At 51.9% G+C, this 18515-nt stretch overlaps 1 protein-coding gene across 2 annotated transcripts in view; it reads left to right on the top strand.

The window, feature by feature from the left end:
* The window catches only part of ASIC2 (acid sensing ion channel subunit 2), a 1009280-nt gene extending 991564 nt beyond the window's left edge, over positions 1 to 17716 (top strand). For both annotated transcript variants that reach the window (XM_043583693.1, XM_043583692.1), the window contains exons 4-10: positions 3403 to 3553; positions 5569 to 5625; positions 7008 to 7161; positions 9785 to 9876; positions 13372 to 13451; positions 14885 to 14953; positions 16761 to 17716. In XM_043583693.1, the coding sequence (XP_043439628.1) occupies positions 3403 to 3553; positions 5569 to 5625; positions 7008 to 7161; positions 9785 to 9876; positions 13372 to 13451; positions 14885 to 14953; positions 16761 to 16862 (705 nt within the window). In that variant the 3' untranslated portion in view covers positions 16863 to 17716. The remainder of the gene's footprint in view (positions 1 to 3402; positions 3554 to 5568; positions 5626 to 7007; positions 7162 to 9784; positions 9877 to 13371; positions 13452 to 14884; positions 14954 to 16760) is intronic.
* The last annotated feature ends 799 nt before the right edge of the window (positions 17717 to 18515 follow it).

Below are 18515 nucleotides of genomic sequence, written 5' to 3'. Positions count from 1 at the left end.
TCAATCTCAGTAAATTTTAAAGGAACATGGATAGTATGTTTCCTGATCAAAGCATAATTAAATTAGAAATCAAAAACAAGGAAAGAGATAACACCAGTTACTAATATCAGAAACGAAAGACAGGACGTTACTACCAATTTTTCAGACATTTAAAAAGTGATAAGAGAATATTATACACAACTGTATGCTAATAAATTCAACAACTTAGATGAAATGGACAAATTCCTTGGAAAACAGCACAACAGAACCACCACAAGAAGAAATGGGAAGTCTGAATGTCTCTAAATCCACTAAAGGAATTGAATTCATAATTAAAAATCATCACACACACACACACCATCACCAAGTCCAGATGGCTTCACATTTAGGACAGGAATGATACCAAGCCTACACAAACTGAGAAAATAGAGAAAGAGGAAAGGAAACAATTTATAATTTTGTTTATGAAGTTAGCATAACCACAATACCAAACCTGACTGAGACATCACAAGAAAAGCAAATTAAATACAATATCATTCATGAGCATAGACACAGAAATCTTCCACAAGACATTAGTAGGTTAAATACAGCAACAATATAAAGAGGATAATAAATAAACCATGACCAAGTGGGGCTTGTGCCAGAAATGCAAGGTGGGTTCAGCATCTACAGATCAATCCGTATCATTCACCATATTAACAGAACAAAGGAGGAAAATCATGTGATCATCTCAGTAGAAACAGGACACACATTTGTCAAAACTCAAAACCCAGTAAAGGTAAAAGTGCTCAGCAAACTAGAAACAGGAGAGAACTTTCTCAATCTGACAAGGGCCTCTAGGGAAAAAAATATATATATACCTAACACATTTAATAATGAAGTAATGAACACTTTCCTCCTATGATCAGGAACAAGGTAAGGATATCTTCTCTCTTCAGTTTTTTCCAACGTTACACAATATACAGTTTCTGGCCAATGCGCTGAAGCAAGAAAAAGAAATAAAAAATAAAGACCAGAAAGGAAGAAGTAAAATTCAGCAATAAAAAGGAACGAACTACTGAGACATGCATGAGCATGAATGAATCTTGGAAACATTCTGCTGAGAGAAAGAAGCCAGACACAAAAGGGTGCATGCTGTATGCTTCTATTTATATAAAATCCTAGACCAGGCAAAGCCAATTTATGACAGAAAGCAGATCGGTGATGGCCTGAGGGCTGGGGAGGGGACTTTGGGGGGTTAATGGAGATGCTCCGTATCTTGATTGGAATGCTTGTTACCAGGGTGTACACGCTTGTAAAAATTCATTAAATTGTCCATTAAAGTTGAGACATTTTATTATTTGTAAATGACATCTTAATGAGGGATTTTTAAAAGTAGGAAAAATACACACCATTAAAAAAATGAAAAGTCAGCCCCAAACTATGGGAGGTAGAGAGAAAATATTCTCAGTACATGCTATCTGACAGGGGACTTGTATCCAGAACATATGGAGAACTCTTACAGCTTGATAATAAAAGTAAAAAGTAAGCAAGTTGTTTTAATGGGCAAAAGACTTGAAAAGACATGTCACAAAAGATAATATATGAATGGCCAATTAGCACATAAAATTGCACTCAAGATCATCAATCAGCAGAGAGCCACAAATAGAAACAACAATGAGATATAACTATACCCCTACATGAATGTCTAAAATTAGAAATGTGGACAAAATCGAGATTTGGCAAGGGTACAGCATAACTGGAACTCTCATACGCTCCTGGTGGTAATGAAAGACCGTACTAGCACTGTGGATAACAGTTTCACCGTTTCATATAAAAAGTTACCCCGAGACCTATTTAACAAACCAGCTATTCTCCTAGCCGGTTACCTAAGAGAAGTGAAAGTATGTGTCCAAAAACTGAACTGACTTGTCCATAAGTGTTACCAGGGACTTTTTCATAATTACCCAAAACTGGAAACAATCCAAGGGCCCGTCATCAGGTGAATGGATACAGATTGTGGTATATTTATACACTGGGAAAACATTCAGCAATTAAAAAAAAAATGAACTAAGGCACACAACCGTGTGGATAAATCTCAAAAACATTATGTTGAGCCAAAGAAGCCGGACACAAAAGAATACTCAGTGTTGGTTCTCATTTACGTGAAGGTTGAGAACAGCCAAAGCCAACCTATGGTGGTAGAATCCGTAACAGAGATTGGCTGGGTAGATGGGTGGGGGTTGATTGGAAAGGGAGAGGAAGGAATTCTGTGGGGTGATTTTCAATGTCTTGGGTCTTATGGTGCCTGGGTGGCTCAGTAGGTTGAGCAACCGACTCTTGATTTTGGCTCAGGTCATGATCTCATGGTTGGCATCAAACCCCACGTCCAGCTCTATACTAATAGTGCAGGACCTGCTTAGAATTTTCTCTCTCTCTGCCCCTCCCCTGCTCACATGTGTGCACACACTCTCAAAATAAATAAGTAAACTTTTTTTTAAATGTCTTAGGTCTTGATTTAAGTGGTAGGTTCACAAGTGTATACATTTTTTTAAAAAATTTTTAATGTTTATTTACTTGAGAGAGAGAAAGCAGGGGAGGGGCAGAGAGACACACACACACAGAATCGGAAGCAGGCTCCAGGCTCTGAGCTGTCAGCACAGAGCCTGACGTGGGGCTTGAACTCACAGACCGTGAGATCATGACCTGAGCCAAAGTCGGACACTCAACCAACTGAGCCACCCAGGCACCAGTCAAGTGTATACATTTTTTAGAATTTGTTGAACTGTGCTCTAAAAATATGCATTTTGTTGCATTTTTTTTCTCCAATTAAATTAAAAAGATAAATACAAAGGATTTAGTTCGGGGCTTCACACATAAATGCTCACAGCCATTCATTTCCCTCGCCCTTCACCTTCCCCAGTCCCAACAGGCATGTACCATAGGCATGACAGCATTCGATGGACATTGGACCTCTGAGAATAAGGACATTTTCCCCAAAGGAGTTCATCCATAGCATGACACTGGAGGAGTGCTCTAGTCTGGGCCACAGATCATAAATAACATTGATTATGCCATTTCTTCCTGGACCCTCTGAAGGTTCTGGCCTCCAAGTCTAGGTCTGGGGTCCCAATGTTCCCAGCCAAGAAGGTAGAATTTAGTTGGGTCATTCCAAGTGTTTGGAGATGACAAAGTATGGAGGTAGAAAGACACGTGGCAAATGTAAGAGACTTTGAGATTGGCATTTATGGGAAGGTTATACAAGACAGGAAAATGAGTATTGGAGGCAGACGTGGAAAGCCTATGAGGTCAATGGAGCTAGATTGTCCTGTAGCAGATGGTCAATAATCGTTTGTTGATTGAATAAGTAAGTGAATGCGCTATTAAGGCTGTCGATGCTGAACCTCCAGGGCTGACTGCTGCCCCCACCTTCCTGTCTTGCAGCTCACATACCTGCCCCCACCGTGGGGTGAGTGCCGATCCTCAGAGATGGGACTCGACTTCTTTCCTGTTTACAGCATTACCGCCTGTCGGATCGACTGTGAGACGCGCTACATCGTGGAGAATTGCAACTGTCGTATGGTGCACATGCCAGGTCAGTGCCAAGGGACAGCCTGAGACCTTCTGTGCCCTTCTCACCCTAGCGGGAACCACTGTACCCACCCATGAGGACCCACAGGGATGCTGTTCTGGGAAAGGCTAGTACTTGGTCCCAAACACGTGGACGGCAGATGGAAACAACCAGTCTAGCAACCAGGGCAGCATCCTGGTGTCCAGAAGTGTCCAGATGTTTAAAGAATGCCCCTGCCAGTGCTCAACGTGTTTGTTAATTGTTTGCTGCTCTTACCTCCTAGGGTTCAGTGTCCAGGTATTGGAGCCCTTGCAATTCTTGAATCCTGGTGTGGCACCTGTTCAAACATCCAGGTGTCTGTTGCGTTCATCCAGATGGTTTCCTTCTCGCATCCAAATGTCTAGCACTCTTTCAGATGAGGCAAAAGTCCCTCAGCTGGCAAATAGATGCGCATGTGCTGATATTTCTGGTGTCAGACTAACAATGCATGTAGCCATCTTATTAGAGGTAGTCGGCTAATCAGAGGCAGGAGCACGAGGGGTGGGGTAGGGGTGCAGGGGAGGGGGCATGGCGTGAGGGCTATTTCAAGCATGAAGAGTTTGGTTTCGCAGCAGAGAAGGAAGGATGACAAGCTGGGAGGAAGGGACCTTGGCTTCTAATTCAGATTCCTCCACTTATCTGCTGTGTGACCTGGCCCAAGTTACTAAATCTCTCTGTTCTTACCTTCATTATCTCTAAAATACAATCATTAGTTGTTAGGAGGATAAAATGAGGCTAAAATAGAAAAGTGCAAAGGTCAGTTGTCATTTTATTAGCACATGCGGAGAGGAACCAAAAGTAGTATTGACTGATGATCTACTATGTGTTGGGAGCTTTGCTATCCTATTCAATGGCTGCCATTTCATAGCCATATCATACTTTATTTAAGTTTATTTAACTAAATCCTTATATGAGACATTTAATTCATTATCAATTGTTTTCTTTTATAACCAATGCTCAGATTTAGCTTATAGCTAAACTCTATTTCATCAGTAATCAGTAAGTTTTTCTAGAAATCTAATTGTATAATTGTTGATCTTTAAAATTGCCTCTGAGCTTCCCAGAAGACAGAGCAAAAAGAGAAACACCAGTTACATTGTTATTGTTGGAAAGAAGGAAGCATACCAGCTCTCAGCTCTTGAAAAGGGTGTTTAGGGAAAGAGTAAGGAAAGGACATTGTGGTAGGTTTAATTTTAGCACCCGGAAAAAAAAAAGGCCGGGACGGGTTTTGGGGGTGGCGGGGTGGAGGTGGCGTCTGGATTTCTACTGAGAGACCATAGAGAAGGATACAGCATTGGTGAATGTTACCTGCCTGATGCTCAGACTGGATCACCAGCCAGTAAGGTTGCCCCATGGAACCTGAGCCAAAAGCAAGCAGTAGAGGTTTTAACCGTTCTGCCCATGACATTCTTACTGGCATCTCTGTTACCGAATTAAGGGCAAGAAACTTACAGAGGGGCTTGTTCACAGACAGCAGAGGTGTGGCCCTGGCCTCGGGGTCAGACTGGTCAGACCAGTGTATTCAAAACCCATCTCGATCACTGCTAGCTCTGATGTCCTGGGAAGGCAGGATACTTTAACCTCAAGACTCTCAGGGGTGAAACAGACACAGTATTTCCTATTTCCGGAGGTACCCGTGTGAGTTAAAGGCGAAGATGTGTGCCTGGAGGTAGAGGTGCTTTCTGCCAGTCTCTACTTTCAGCCACCAAGGCTTTCTCACCTGTCACCCACCTGAGCTAGTTGGGCCAGCGCAGCAATCTGGGAGAAGTTAGCTAGGCAGACCCTATATTCACCTGCCCAAGCTCCCAGAGCAGAGCAGACCTAATCCCCTGGCTCTGGGTAACACTGCACCCCCACTTGCCCCCAGCTCTTATGGGTGATTCCCTTCTGACTGCAGGGGGACTGCTGCTCCTCCCCGGTTGCAGGATGCATTCCCTTTCCCCAGCCCACGAGGGAGGGGTTGCTGCCTGAGTACGTCTCCTTGTGTCTCTTCTTTGCAGGGGATGCCCCTTTCTGTACTCCTGAGCAGCACAAGGAGTGCGCAGAGCCTGCCCTAGGTCAGTACTGGGGGACAAAGGGGGCGGGAGCTGAGCTTGAGACCTCAGAGGTGTTCTGGGTGTGGGAGAGATAGGGCGGAAGGGGCACCGGATGGGGGGGAGGAGAGGCTGGCTGGGGCTGCAGCACTGTAGGAGCTGGAGAGGAAGGTGGAGAGGAGGCAGGAGAGAGGGAGGGGAGGAAACTGATGCAGGCAGATGAGGGCTGGCGAGGCACTGGGGGAGTGAGAGGAAGTAGAGAGGTGCGGTGGAGAAGGGGTGGGTTTCAGGGGAATGGAGAGCACTGGGGAGCACAGAGGAAGGGACAGAGATGGAGAGAGGATGAATGAACAGTAGACATCCGGGTGGGCACCGAAGGAGGTAGGGGAGGGGGGAAGGGGCAGCCGCTGTGCATTTCCCCCTCCTCCTCCTCCGGCTGGGTGCTCGTGGGTTGGAATAACTGCTGGAATCCCCCACTGGAAAACTTCAGGTGCAGGAGATCCGACAAACAAGCCACAACCCCAAAGCTAGACTCACTCCACCTGCCCGCCTCTCTCTGCACCTGGGAAGTGGTCTATGATCAAGACGAGCAGAGAGCATGTTTAAATCATAGGGACTCAAGTTCGTTCAGCAGCTGCACTTGCTGGAGCTAAGCTAGGACAGCTCTGGACTCCTGTGTCCAGATGCTTCCAGAAGGACTGATCTTGGGGGGGGAGGCGCCGGCCTTAGAGAACAGTGAAAGATGTGTACAAAGACATCTCTCCTTGGAGTATGGAATCCCATGGGTACACTGCCATGATCAGAGAGACGGAGGGAAGGAAGTGATATCTTTAGCCACCCCTTCCTAAGGTGAAGACAGGAGCAGAAAAGGTGCGGGAGGTTGCTTCTAGGGACAGGAACTGAGAATCTTTGCCTGCACCCTACCCCAGCAGGCACCGGAGGCAGGCTCTGGCTAGGAAGGAGCCTCAGAGGGAATACCACTGAGCCCTGGGTTTTAGATAAAATGTTCTCTCATGTTTGCCCGTGACGGGAGGCCCACTTTGTGGATGAGAACACTGAGGCTAGGAGCAGAGAAGGCTCTGGGAAGCTGAAGGGGCCAGGACTCCTGTGGAACCCGTTCTCCAAAAGTGGTGCCTTTCAACAATTTTTAAAGGACAACATAACAATAAAGGAAGTGGAAGGAGAACAGGACCAAGAGAGACACACAGAGTGGGCACTTTTCACGAGCGCTCACACCCTCACCAACCTATAGCCAAAGCCCAGCTCCCCTCATCTCCACAGCCCCGCCCCTCACTTCCCGGGGATGGCCCCTCCTCCCAGCTTCCGCGCCCCCACCTCCCCCGCGGCTGGAACCCGGGGGCCCCGCCCCCACAGCTGACTAAGCCCCGCCCCCCTCTCCCCCGCAGGTCTGCTGGCGGAGAAGGACAGTAATTACTGTCTCTGCAGGACACCCTGCAACCTGACCCGCTACAACAAAGAGCTGTCCATGGTGAAGATCCCCAGCAAGACGTCAGCCAAGTACCTCGAGAAGAAATTCAACAAATCAGAAAAATATATCTCGTAAGCTCAGTGGGCACCGGTAGGCAGAGGGAGAAGGGATGGACCCAGGAGAAACTGGGGGCAGTCGAGGAGGAGGGCAGAGGGAAGCTCCGTTTGGCAGAACTGAAGTGACCCTCGGCCGTGTGCCAAGCTCTGTGTTTAGGACTCAAAAAGTGAAGACAAAGATGTTTAAGAAGCAGCCCCTCCCCCAGCCTTTAAGGAGCTTACAGTCTTGAGAGAGGAGCGAACGTCTGAATGCTTTACAGGCTGATACAGGCAGGAAGGGAGGCTGGTTGATTGCACCTCACATGGGGTTGCCCTCAAGGAAAGCTTCAGAGACTTTAAGTTTATTTCTTTTGAGAGAGAGAGACAGAGAAAGCGAGCAGGGGAGGGGCAGAGAGAGAGAGAGAGAGAGAGGGAGAGACAGAATATCAAGCAGGTTCCGTGCTGTCAGAGTCATGGAATCTGATGTGGGGTTTGAATTCCCCAACTGTGAGATCATGACCTGAGCGGAAGTCAAGAGTCAGAAGCTTGGGGGCGCCTGGGTGGCTCAGTTGGTTAAGTGTCCAACTTCAGCTCAGGTCATGATCTCGTGGCCCATGAGTTCCACTCTGTGCTGACAGCTCAGAGCCTGGAGCCTGCTTCAGATTCTGTGTCTTCCTCTCTCTCTGCCCCTCCCCCACTCGCACTCTGTCTCTCTCTCTCTCTCTCTCAAAAATAAAATAAAAACATAAAAAAAAAAATTTAAACAAAGGAGTCGGAAGCTTAATGTACTGGGCCAGTCACGTGCCCCAGCTTCAGCGATCTTGTTTAAGAGGATGTGCAGGAGTTTTCCAGGCAGGCTTGCACATTTCATTCCCTCCACCCAGAATGCTTTTCCTCTCGCACTTTACCCACCTGGTTCCTCATTGTGCAGGTCTCCATTTCAAGGTCATCTCACACAGCTAAATTAGTTCTCCTCCTTTTCAATCTCTGTCCAAGCACTCTGGTGTTTTCCTTTGTGGCATTCACCTAAGGGTGTCATTTCCATGTTCTCGTGTGTGTGTGCCCCACTAGACAGAAAGCCCCCTGAAGGCTGCAGCCTTTCCTTGTGTTCGCTGCTGTGGAGGGCTGGCACAGAGCTGGCATTCAAAAAAATGTCTTTTAACAGAATAAATGAATGGAAGTCTTGGGAGCAGAGGTGTCCCAGGACAGGGCAGACAAGAGAATGGCCAGAGGGAGCTGGGACAGGTGAATGTGTCAGAGCAAGAGGGCCTCGTCTCCCTGGAGGACAGGGCGTGGATTTTATCCAAAAAGAGGAGGGGGCCTCTGATGAGCTTCAAGTAGGTGACAGCCTCAACCGTGTATTTTAGACCACTGCTCTGCAACAGAACTTTCTGCCATGACGGCAGAAGCACAGATTGTGTATCTCCGAGGACCAACAAGGGAGCCACTAACCGCATGTGGCTAGTGAGCATTTTAAATGTAGCCTGAGTGACAGAGGAACTGAAATGTAATTATTTTTAACGTTTTATTTATTTATTTTGAGAGAGCACATGCAGGGGAGGGGCAGAGAGAGAGGGAGAGAGAGAGAGAGAGAGAGAGAGAGCCCCAAGCAGGCTCCTCACTGTCAGCACAGAGCCTGACTCGGGGCTCAAACTCACAAACCGTGAGATCATGACCTGAGCCAAAACCAAGAGTCAGCCGCTCAACCAAAGGAGTCACCCAGGCATCCCTGAATTGTGATGTTTTCTAGCAGTTTTAGAAAGATCCTTCAGGGGGCAGTGTGGAGGACAGAAGGGAAGCCAGAAGAAAGGGAGGCGGCCTGGTAGGAGGCAGTTGTCATCACCCAGGCAAGCGATGGTGACACTTATTTTGAACAGCGCCTCGGGGAGCCCTGCATGAAGAGGAGGATTTGCTTCTCTCTCACCAGCCGCTCCCTCTTGCCACACGGCCACCAGAGCCCATCCCGGGGCAGCTCTGGCTCAGCCGGTTGCAAACAAGGGGTGCCGAGGCCACTGTGACCAGCGTCGCAGGAGATGGAGAAAAGGAGGTGCCAGGCCCTGCTGCTGAGCCGACGTTCTGCCAGCAGCGATGACTTTTCCTGCCAAGATGTGTCTTGTTAACACACCTGCCTAAAAGAGGAAAAGGGAACCCCCCGGCCAGATATAGATTTGTTCCTCCCTGAGCCTGGCAGCTGATTTGGCAGTGTGAGCGCACGGGCGTCCCACTAGGACAACCTTGTTATAAATCCAAGTAGGAGCATGGCGGGGGGCTCTCGGGAGTGGGTAGAGGCCACCCGGGAGGTCAGCTGGGGCAAGCAAGGCAAGAGAGTGAAGAGTTGGTCAAGAGAGTGCTGAACTCACCTGCAGGTGGGGAGCCAGGAAGACCCTGTGGGGGGCCCAGAGACCTGGAGGCCAGGTAGGACTCGTGGAAAGCTGTCCCAAAGAGGGACAGCTGATATGTGCCTCCAGAGCACTGGGCTGGGGGTCAGGGCTCTTGGTTCCAAGGTCAGCTCTGTCGCTGACCAGCTCTAACTTTGGGCTGGTCATTTCACTTTCCTGGGCCTCAGCCCCTCCCTCTGTCAATGGGAAAGCTGGGTTGGATGGCCTGCGTGGATCCCGATGGTCCTCACCGTGTATGGTACTGGATATTCCCTCTGCAGAGAGAACATCCTCGTTCTGGATATATTTTTTGAAGCGCTCAATTATGAGACGATTGAACAGAAGAAGGCATATGAAGTTGCTGCCTTACTCGGTATGTCGGTGTCGGTGTCGGTTTGTCGGCACGAATTTCCACACGTCATGGCGGGGAGTGAGGGGGAGTGGGCAGGGGGTAGGCAGGCAGACAGCACTCTCAATGTGCTAATTACGCCCTCTGTCCCAGAATGGGAAGGCCTCCGGTGTGGCGGAGGTTTTAGGCTCAGCTCATGCCCCAATTTAAGCCTTAGCTTCCCCATTGACACAATGATGCAAGTGAGCTGAAAGGTCTCTGAGGGCCTTCCCAGGGCTGCCCCGTTGGACTCTGCGGTCTTCTGCCCCCAGGTTGGAGTGACAGTCCCGGGCCGCAGCGGGAAAAGAGCTGTCCAATGGAGGGAAGGCTGAGCTTTGGGTGGTCCCCAGGCAGTGAGTGTGAGTGTGGGACTGGAAAACAACATGGCAGCACTGGGGCCAGATGTCCCCCCTGGATTGAGAGTCCTTTGTCAAACACAAAAGAAGAGTCACACATCCCCAGATGTCTACAAACCTGACTGCTGCCCCCACTCAAGTTCACATCAGCTCCCCTGGCCGCACCGTCAAATAACGGATGCAGGGAGTTCCGTTCAACCCTGCCCCCCCGCCAAACTCACAAAACCCCCGGGGGTGGTCAGTTGAAAGACCTGTGCCTTGGGTCCTTCTCCCAACTCCAGCTCACTCTCAAGAGAGGACATGATGCTGTCCCTACAAGGAGAATTAGCCGCTGTTGTCCCTGTGAGTTGGACAGAGAGTGGTATCCTGGGGGAGGTGGGTGGCAGGTGTAGAGGGAAGTATAGAGGTTCAGAGCCAAAGACTACTGCATACCAGCTCCGAGAATGTGGGCAAGTGGCCTCACTTACTGGACGTCAGGCCCCTCATCTGTGAAATGGGTCTAATAAAACTGCTTGATGAGTTCATTGTGATGGTTAGCCGGGGTAAAGCCTCAGCCCACAGAAGATCCATAAAGACTAGTTTCTGGTACCTGGACAGTCACCATGCCAGAGACCTAGGGCCCCCGCTGGTGATTCCAGGCACGATGTGAGCATTTCTGCACCTTTCCCAGGCGACTGGGGACTGGGCCACAGCTGGGACCCAGTTGGGTTAAGGTGGCTGTCATTTGGGTCTCAGATGCTGTTGTGGCCAAAAGGGACTAAGCCAAGACTCTAATGTCCTGGGCCGGAGGTAGAGGTTATGCTCCAGACATGTAGACCCACTCACCCTGCCTCTGTCACCTCATTTCTTTTTTTTTCTTTTTTTGAGAGAGAAAGTGTTCGTACAAGCGGGGGAGGGGCAGATAGAAGGAGAGACAGAATCCCAAGCAGGCTCCACGCCATCAGCGCAGAGCCCGATGTGGGGCTCAAACTCACAAACTGAGATCACGACCTGAACCGAGATCAACAGTCTGACGCTTAACCAACAAGCCACCCAGGCATCCCTCTCCTTCATTTCCTAAAGAGAACTCAAGACAGGGCTCTCCCCATCCCCCCATATAGGCTCACAGCTCGCTCGCTCTCTCTCTCTCTCTCGCTCTCACTCTCTCTCTGTCTGTCTTACACACACACACACACACACACACACACACTGAGAAGGGCCTGAGCTCTGAATCTGTCAGAAAGGATAGCTCATCTCTGCATCTGATATGAGGATGAGATGTTCCCAGCATCTTGTTCCCACCCAGAATAGCCTGCTGAGAAATCATGCTGCCATCTGTGCCTCCCGTGACAAGAGTGCGTGCCGCTCGCAAGCACTCAGTCCCCAAGCCCGTTGGGCCCTTCCCTCACCGCTGCGCAGCCCGCCCTCACCCCAGCGCACACCGCACAGGCACTCATCCACACACAGCACACCCCGCCCCAAAGCGCACACACACGCACACCATGCTGAGCCACGCACACCGGTGCACGGTGGCCCAGACCCACAGACTCATCACACACACCTGTCCGTACACACACAGGTTCCGCACACTCAGACGCACTATGCCCACCCCCACAAAGCCGCACTCACACACACTTAGACACACTCAGGGTCCCCACCCTAGACGTAAATAGCCACCTGCGTGAAGCCATCGACAGCCAGACATGCTGCTTCTACTAAACAAGCATGCGCACACTCAGAGGACACTCACACACACTGCACACACGTGCAAACACACACCTCACACCTGACATGAACACCTGTAAGAACCCACTCCCCAGTAATGTCCCCACGAAGGGCATCAGAGAGGGCAGGGGGGAGAGGAGTGAGGGGAACCGTTGGAGCCCAGCTCCAAGCCCACCCAGGAAGAGCCCCCTTCCCGCCCTCTCTGCCTGCTCACCTGGGACTGTGGTTGTCTGACCCCACTCGGCCATAATCAGGGATTGTAATCAGAGAGGGCAGATGTGGCCAACAGAAAGTTCTCAGACCACGAGGTCAGCCCGGTGCACCCCCTTTCCCAGGCGCTCTCCCCGCCCAGCCCAACAGCTAACAGTCTCAGAGGCTTCAGCTGGCAAGAACCTCACAGTTCTCTCCTCCACTCCCCTCCACCACCAAATGTCCTTTGAAGGCAAAGCTACTGAGAAGGTCAGGGGTTATCAAAACCACACAGCAGGCTGGTGGCCACACTCCAAACGCAGATACTCTGAGCCTTCTGTTCGACCACGCTGACTTCCAGAGCCAAGCATTTGGACTTTTGGGGGGACCCTTGGGGATCTGATAATAGCTTCTCAAATAGGGACTCTCCCACTACAAATGCCCAGGTACACTCATGTAATGTTTTGCATTCATTTCCAAAGGGTCTCCAACTGTCCGCAACTCCCACAGGAGAGTTGTTCTCAGACCCTGGTGGGTTGGAGAATCCCCTGGGAATTTAAGAATCCTGACTTCCAGACCCCAGAATCAGAGATTCTGATTTTATAGATTTGGGGCATGTCCAGGTATCTACACTGGGGGGGGACCTGAAGACCAGTCAAGAAACACTTTGGTCAATGGGCCTATATACCCCCCAGCAAGAACATCTACTCTAGGAAAAGACCAAATTGAGCATTTACTTTGAGGTGGGGGGGCTAGGGGGATGCTTCCTATGACCTTATCCCAAAGGTGAGAGGTGCCCTGAGTTGGCCCTGTGGGCCTCTTCATGATTGGGAGGGTAGGAAGGTCTCTTGTGCCATTGTTTCCGAGACCCACGCCCAAGGCACCTGACACATGAGTCTTGGGCTCCATTGCCCTGTACCCAGGCCAAGACCACACACTTCTTGTCTCTATTCCCAGCCCAGAGACAAAGCGAGGCTTTGAGTGTGGTTCTGAAGGTAATTGAATAAGCCCATTAGCCTGTGAGGTCTTACAGTAGGCCCTCCAGTAAGCATTTGGGTTAATTCCCATCCACACTGGGTGCTGTGCAATGAGGGAGGGAGTTGTCCAGGGCCTGACCTACCTAAGGCCCAGGCTCCCCGTGGAGGGAGGTCTGGTTTCTGAGTTCTTTGTTCACTCCTTCCTAGAAGGGCCATGAGTAAAGCCAAATCTTTGATCTTTTCTCTCTCTCCAGGTGATATTGGTGGTCAGATGGGACTGTTTATTGGTGCTAGTATCCTTACAATACTAGAGCTCTTTGATTATATTTACGAGGTAAGACTGGGGTTGTTCGTGGGGAAATGACCGTATGCTGATACTCTCATCCTACCCTGATGCATGGGGGAGAGGGTGGCTTCTTTCCACCCAGAGCCCGTTTTCTTCTCCCTGTCCGCAAATACTGTCTATCACCAAGTCCTAGGCAGGGAGGAGGGGGTGGGTCCAAGAGAGACAGAAGCCACAGTCCTATCCCCAGGCAGCTGGGAGATCCGTGGGCTGTCCACACTTGCAGGAAGGGAGAGGAAGCATCGAGAAGAAGAGCCAGAACTGAGGCCAGCTCTGAGCCCCTCCCACGCAAGACCAGCTGTGGTGGCTTCATACGTGTGTGTGTCTGCACCCACACACTCACAGCACATGCACACGCATACCCCCCCACACACACACCACTCACACACCCTGGTACCACTCGTAAATACACACACACACACATATATATACTACGTTCACCCAGCAGACACACACACACACACACACACACACACACACGCATGCACACATGGGCCCTCTGGGTGGCCCGTCACCTGAGTAGTGCCTATCCTGGTGCAGGCAGGCTTAGAGAAGTGGCATTTCCTGACGACTTCATCAATTCTGAGGAAGCAGGAACAAAGGCACACAGGCCATTTCTGGCTGTTCACAGCCAGAGATGTCCCCTCAAAAGGCAGCTGGAACAGAGCCTCTGAAAGCATCTCAAACAATAGACAGCGGCTTCTGGCTCTGAGAATTCCTTTGCTCCTCAGCCTTCCCTTCCCACCCCGTCTCCCCTGCGTCCTCCAGAGCTGGGCTGGCTCCAGTGTCTCCAGAATTCCTAAGGGGGTTCCTCAGTGTCCCCAGGGCCACCAGAGTTTCGCTCCAGCAAGAAGAGCCAGCACAGCAGTGTCCTGCCTCCCAGAGAGGGCCGTCCTTGGCCAAAGGCCCCTGGGGACCATTGTGGGGAACTGGAGGATCCTGAGTACCAGGGTCCTCTGGAGTGGCACATTCCCCCTCCCGGCATGGTGACCTTGTTCCCCAAACCCAAGTCACCCACGGCCAGATCTCATTCTGCTTTGCTTATTAATTTTGGGGAAGAGTTGTTTTAAAGTTACAGAAGTTGCATCCTGCCAAGTAACATGTTTAATAACTGCCCCTCGTTGCTAGGAATTGAATGTTATGAACTCAGGGGGGGCCCTGGTCTTACGAACAGTGGGGCTCTCAGGCCTGGAAAGTGATTGGTAATCTCCTCCCCCAGGCCCAGCCTCAGAAAGGGGCTCCCAGGCTGCTCATCCACACGCTCCTTCCACAAGAGAAAACGGTCCCCGTGCCAGAAGGGGCCTCCTGTGACCTCCTCCAGGATCTACCTCCTGCACCAAAACCTCGCTTCAGCCAAAAGATTGGGCAGGGGCTCCCAGAGCTGGTCGCTCTACCTGACCAACCCTGTCCTGATTTTCTTGCAGCTGATCAAAGAGAAGCTCTTAGACTTGCTTGGTAAAGAAGAGGACGAAGGGAGCCACGACGAGAATGTGGTAAGAGCAGCCTGTGTGCTCTAGGTTGCTCTGTTCTCTGCTTTTGTGGGGCTGCATGAGACCAGATGTCAGGGCCTGGGCGGGGGAGACACGCCTTAACTCAGGTTGTCCAAGGACACTCCCACAGAGCCCGGGGCTCTCTCTGACACCCATCCAGAGCCTGATAGCAAGCCATGGATGTAGCCAATACCTGGCCCAGTCTAGCTTCTCCAGGGCTGGAGCCTTACAGCTCTCATCGCGTGCCTTGGGGGAAGCAGGGAGGCTCCGCTCCCTTACTCTCAGGGTGTCAAGGTGCAAGTGAGGACGTCACTGGCGCTTTACTCCTTCGGAAGGGGACGCGGAGCTCGGGGCCCCGCGAGGTTGTTACCCACGTAACCACCTCCTAGTGCGTTCCAAGTACGCGTCAGGCTCCATGCTGCAGGCCATAAGCGTACCTTGTCATTTCAGCTGTGCAGTTACCCTGGAGAAAGGTCTGTTCTCTCCATTTTGTATTTGAGGCAGTTGAGGCCTAAAAGGTCAAGGTCACCCAGGCGATGAATGGCAGAGCCGGACGCAGAGCCCCCCTGACCGCCGTCCTACTCTGCCTCTCTTCCCTCGAGCGGCCAGTGAGGCCCCACCTCTTATGGCTGTGTGCTCTCCTTCCCAAACTCAGTCTGCTCCTGGGCTCTGGCCTCAGCTGCCTGGTACAGGTATCTCTGGCTCTTCCCGGTTGAGACTTCGCCCTGAGAATGCCAGGCCCGTGAGGCAGCCACCACCCCCCCTGGAGTCAGCAAATCCAAAGTGATCCAGCCCCTTCCCCCCAGGAGACCCCCGTTTCTGCTCCAGATGCCATGTCTCTACCCATCTCCCAGGCGAAAAATCTCTGCTTAGGTTCTTCCAGGCCCCTGCAGCCTCTGTTGAATAGAAACCAGTGTCTGTTGAGGGGAAGGCAGCATGGAAGGGGCCGGGGATCTGCACTCAGGTCCCTGCTTCCCAGCTCAGTGCCTGAGGGCAGGTGGGTTACCTCCCTGAGCACCTGTCGAGTCACAGGCACCTCAGGGACTTGTCATTTGCATTAAGTGGGACCATGCCTGTAAAGCAGTCAGCAGTGCCTAATTTATAGTAAGTGCTCAGCCTCTGTCACCTCCCCCCACCGCAGCCCTGTCCTCATCAGATCTCCCCCACATTCTTGGCACAGCCTCCTGGCTGCTATCTCTCTGCTCCCATCCCTCCCAGCCTCCAGCCCTCCGCGGCATGGGAGTCACTGGGAAAGCTCAAGGCCCCCCAGCCCCACCCTGTCCAGGGACCCGAGACTGCCAGGGGCCAGCCTAACCCTAAAGGTCCACTGGGGAGCCGTGACTACTCTGGTTCTGGCTGGTTGGGGGCCTCCCCACTTCCTCCTAGGCCTCAGCAATTGGCACCCCATGCCCCCAGCCTGGTCCTCCTCTACCCAGAAAGGCCTCAAGGGAGGACCCCAGGAGGAGGACAGGAGGGGACATGCTCCTGCCTCGGAGTTAGAGAGCACTCAGAAGTAGCTTTCGGTGACACATCGGGGCACCTGCTAAACCCCATCACCAGGGCACCCGGTCCCTACCCTGGGGGCACCTAAGTGGGCAATGGTGAGGATCCTGAAGGCAGCGAGGCCCCACCAGCCTCGGGCCCCGTGACAGCAAGCCAGCCCCTGAGATGTCTGGGGCAGGGGCCGTGGTGCCCTGGGAGAGCCCACAAGCAGGGGCCACAGTTCCCAGAGCCTAGGCTGGGCTGCCAGGGGCATCATGACAACATTTTGCAGAATGAATATCAGCACCCCCTATCTCCTTGCCTCCAGAGCACTTGTGACACGATGCCAAACCACTCTGAAACCATCAGCCACACTGTGAATGTGCCCCTGCAGACGGCCCTGGGGACCTTGGAGGAGATTGCCTGCTGACAGCCCATGGACCACCCGGCACCCTCCCAAACAGACCTTGAGGCCCAAGACCCAGGACAGGGGACAGCAGGCTCAGGTGGGATGGCCCCTGATGACAGAAGGAAGCAAGAGCCCCCTATGCACACATAGCAAACTATCTGCCAAAACCTCGCTGTGGCCACGTCTGACACGACGCGTCCTCGGGCCCCGCCGTGCGTCCCTCTTAGGAGAAAAGAGTCACACTCTGGAACTGTCCGAGAACCAACCTGCCATCACATCTCACTGCCAGATGTATAAAGCACCTGCATGCTGAGACTGCTCGCGGCGCCACCCCCTCGTCCGTCTCTGTTCATGACTCTCCTCCGTGCGCTTTCCGCCGGCCACTCTGCAGTCCTGCAGTGGGACCAGGCTCCAGCCCCCGAGCCACCCCGTGGCCACGCTGGAATCGCGACGGCACGGTCAAGAGGAAAAGCTCAGAACTCTCAGCCACGTCCGGTCCCTGTGTAGTTTGTGAAGGTTCTTAACCTGCCCACAAACCCCTTTGCCCGAGCCGGCCTGTGGGCTGACCGGGGCCACCCCCACCCCCGTCCCAGCGCCTGGTGGAGGCAGGGCGGCCTGGGCGACTCCAGCGCTCATCCAGGGGACCTGCGTCATCCCGCTGTCCTCGTGACCCGGCTTGTACAGTCCAATTCTGTTTCTCTGGGGGTGGGGGCTTGTTTTGTCTGTCTGTCAGAGATCTGTTCTGTTTTGTTCCATTCTCCAGATTTGGGTTTTGATGTTCTGAGGTTTGGTTTGATTTGGTTTCTCCATTTTCTCTGGCGTTTATTTATTCGTGCTTCCGGTCACGGTCATATTAAAAGCTGGTCTTGTGGAAACAGCCGAGTCGATGCTGCCTTTCCCCCCATTACTAAGGTCTCGCTCCCCAAAGCCTTTGGGAAGGGCCAGGCCTGCCGGGTTAAAACCCACAGATTATAGCCATGGAAAGTCTCCTGCAACCACGCTTACCTTTACAAAGTGTGTGGAGGGTATGCACTTACATTCTATTTGAAGTCTCTGAACACTATTGATTGCAACCTTTAAACGATCTCATGACCACTGATGGGTCACAGCCTGCGGTCTGAACAACACTGCCCTGGACCATAGGCGAGTGGCTCGAAGAGAACACCGCCCAGACCTAAGAACCATGAAGGAGGCCTTCCCGTCCCTCTGCACTTCGGTCCTGACTCCTCTCCCCTGTCAGTGAAGTCGGGCTGGCCTCCCTCCCACACACCAGCCTTTCCGGAGGCTCTCTGCACCCCACCTCCTCATCCCCATCAAACAGACCTGCTTGTCCCTGCAGAGGCCACACTGGCTTTCCACCTCGCTCCCGCTACTGCTGAGAGGATGTCCAGGCAGGATCGGAGGGTGGAGGTGCCTAGTGGGGAGGTGCCTGCTGCGGCAAGAGAGAGCTTCCTGTCCAGGCAGAATCTGTGTCTTCACGGCATCATGTTAATTCCAAGGGGATGGTGCCTGTAGCCTAACTTTCCCTTTCCCCACTCCCCCATCACTACCAACTCAAGGTCTCCCGTAAAGCCTCGTATGGTTGGCGCCTTCCTCCACACGCACAGATGCGCAGAAAACACTGCCTGGCCCTTGCTCTACCTTCCAGTCTCTCACCATCATCCTCACTCTCCC

The sequence above is a fragment of the Prionailurus bengalensis genome, chromosome E1 (assembly GCF_016509475.1).
Source record: "Prionailurus bengalensis isolate Pbe53 chromosome E1, Fcat_Pben_1.1_paternal_pri, whole genome shotgun sequence".
Lineage (NCBI taxonomy): Eukaryota > Metazoa > Chordata > Mammalia > Carnivora > Felidae > Prionailurus > Prionailurus bengalensis.
The sequence above is the reverse complement of the archived record's forward strand: the minus strand, read 5'-3'. Positions and strand labels throughout refer to the sequence as shown.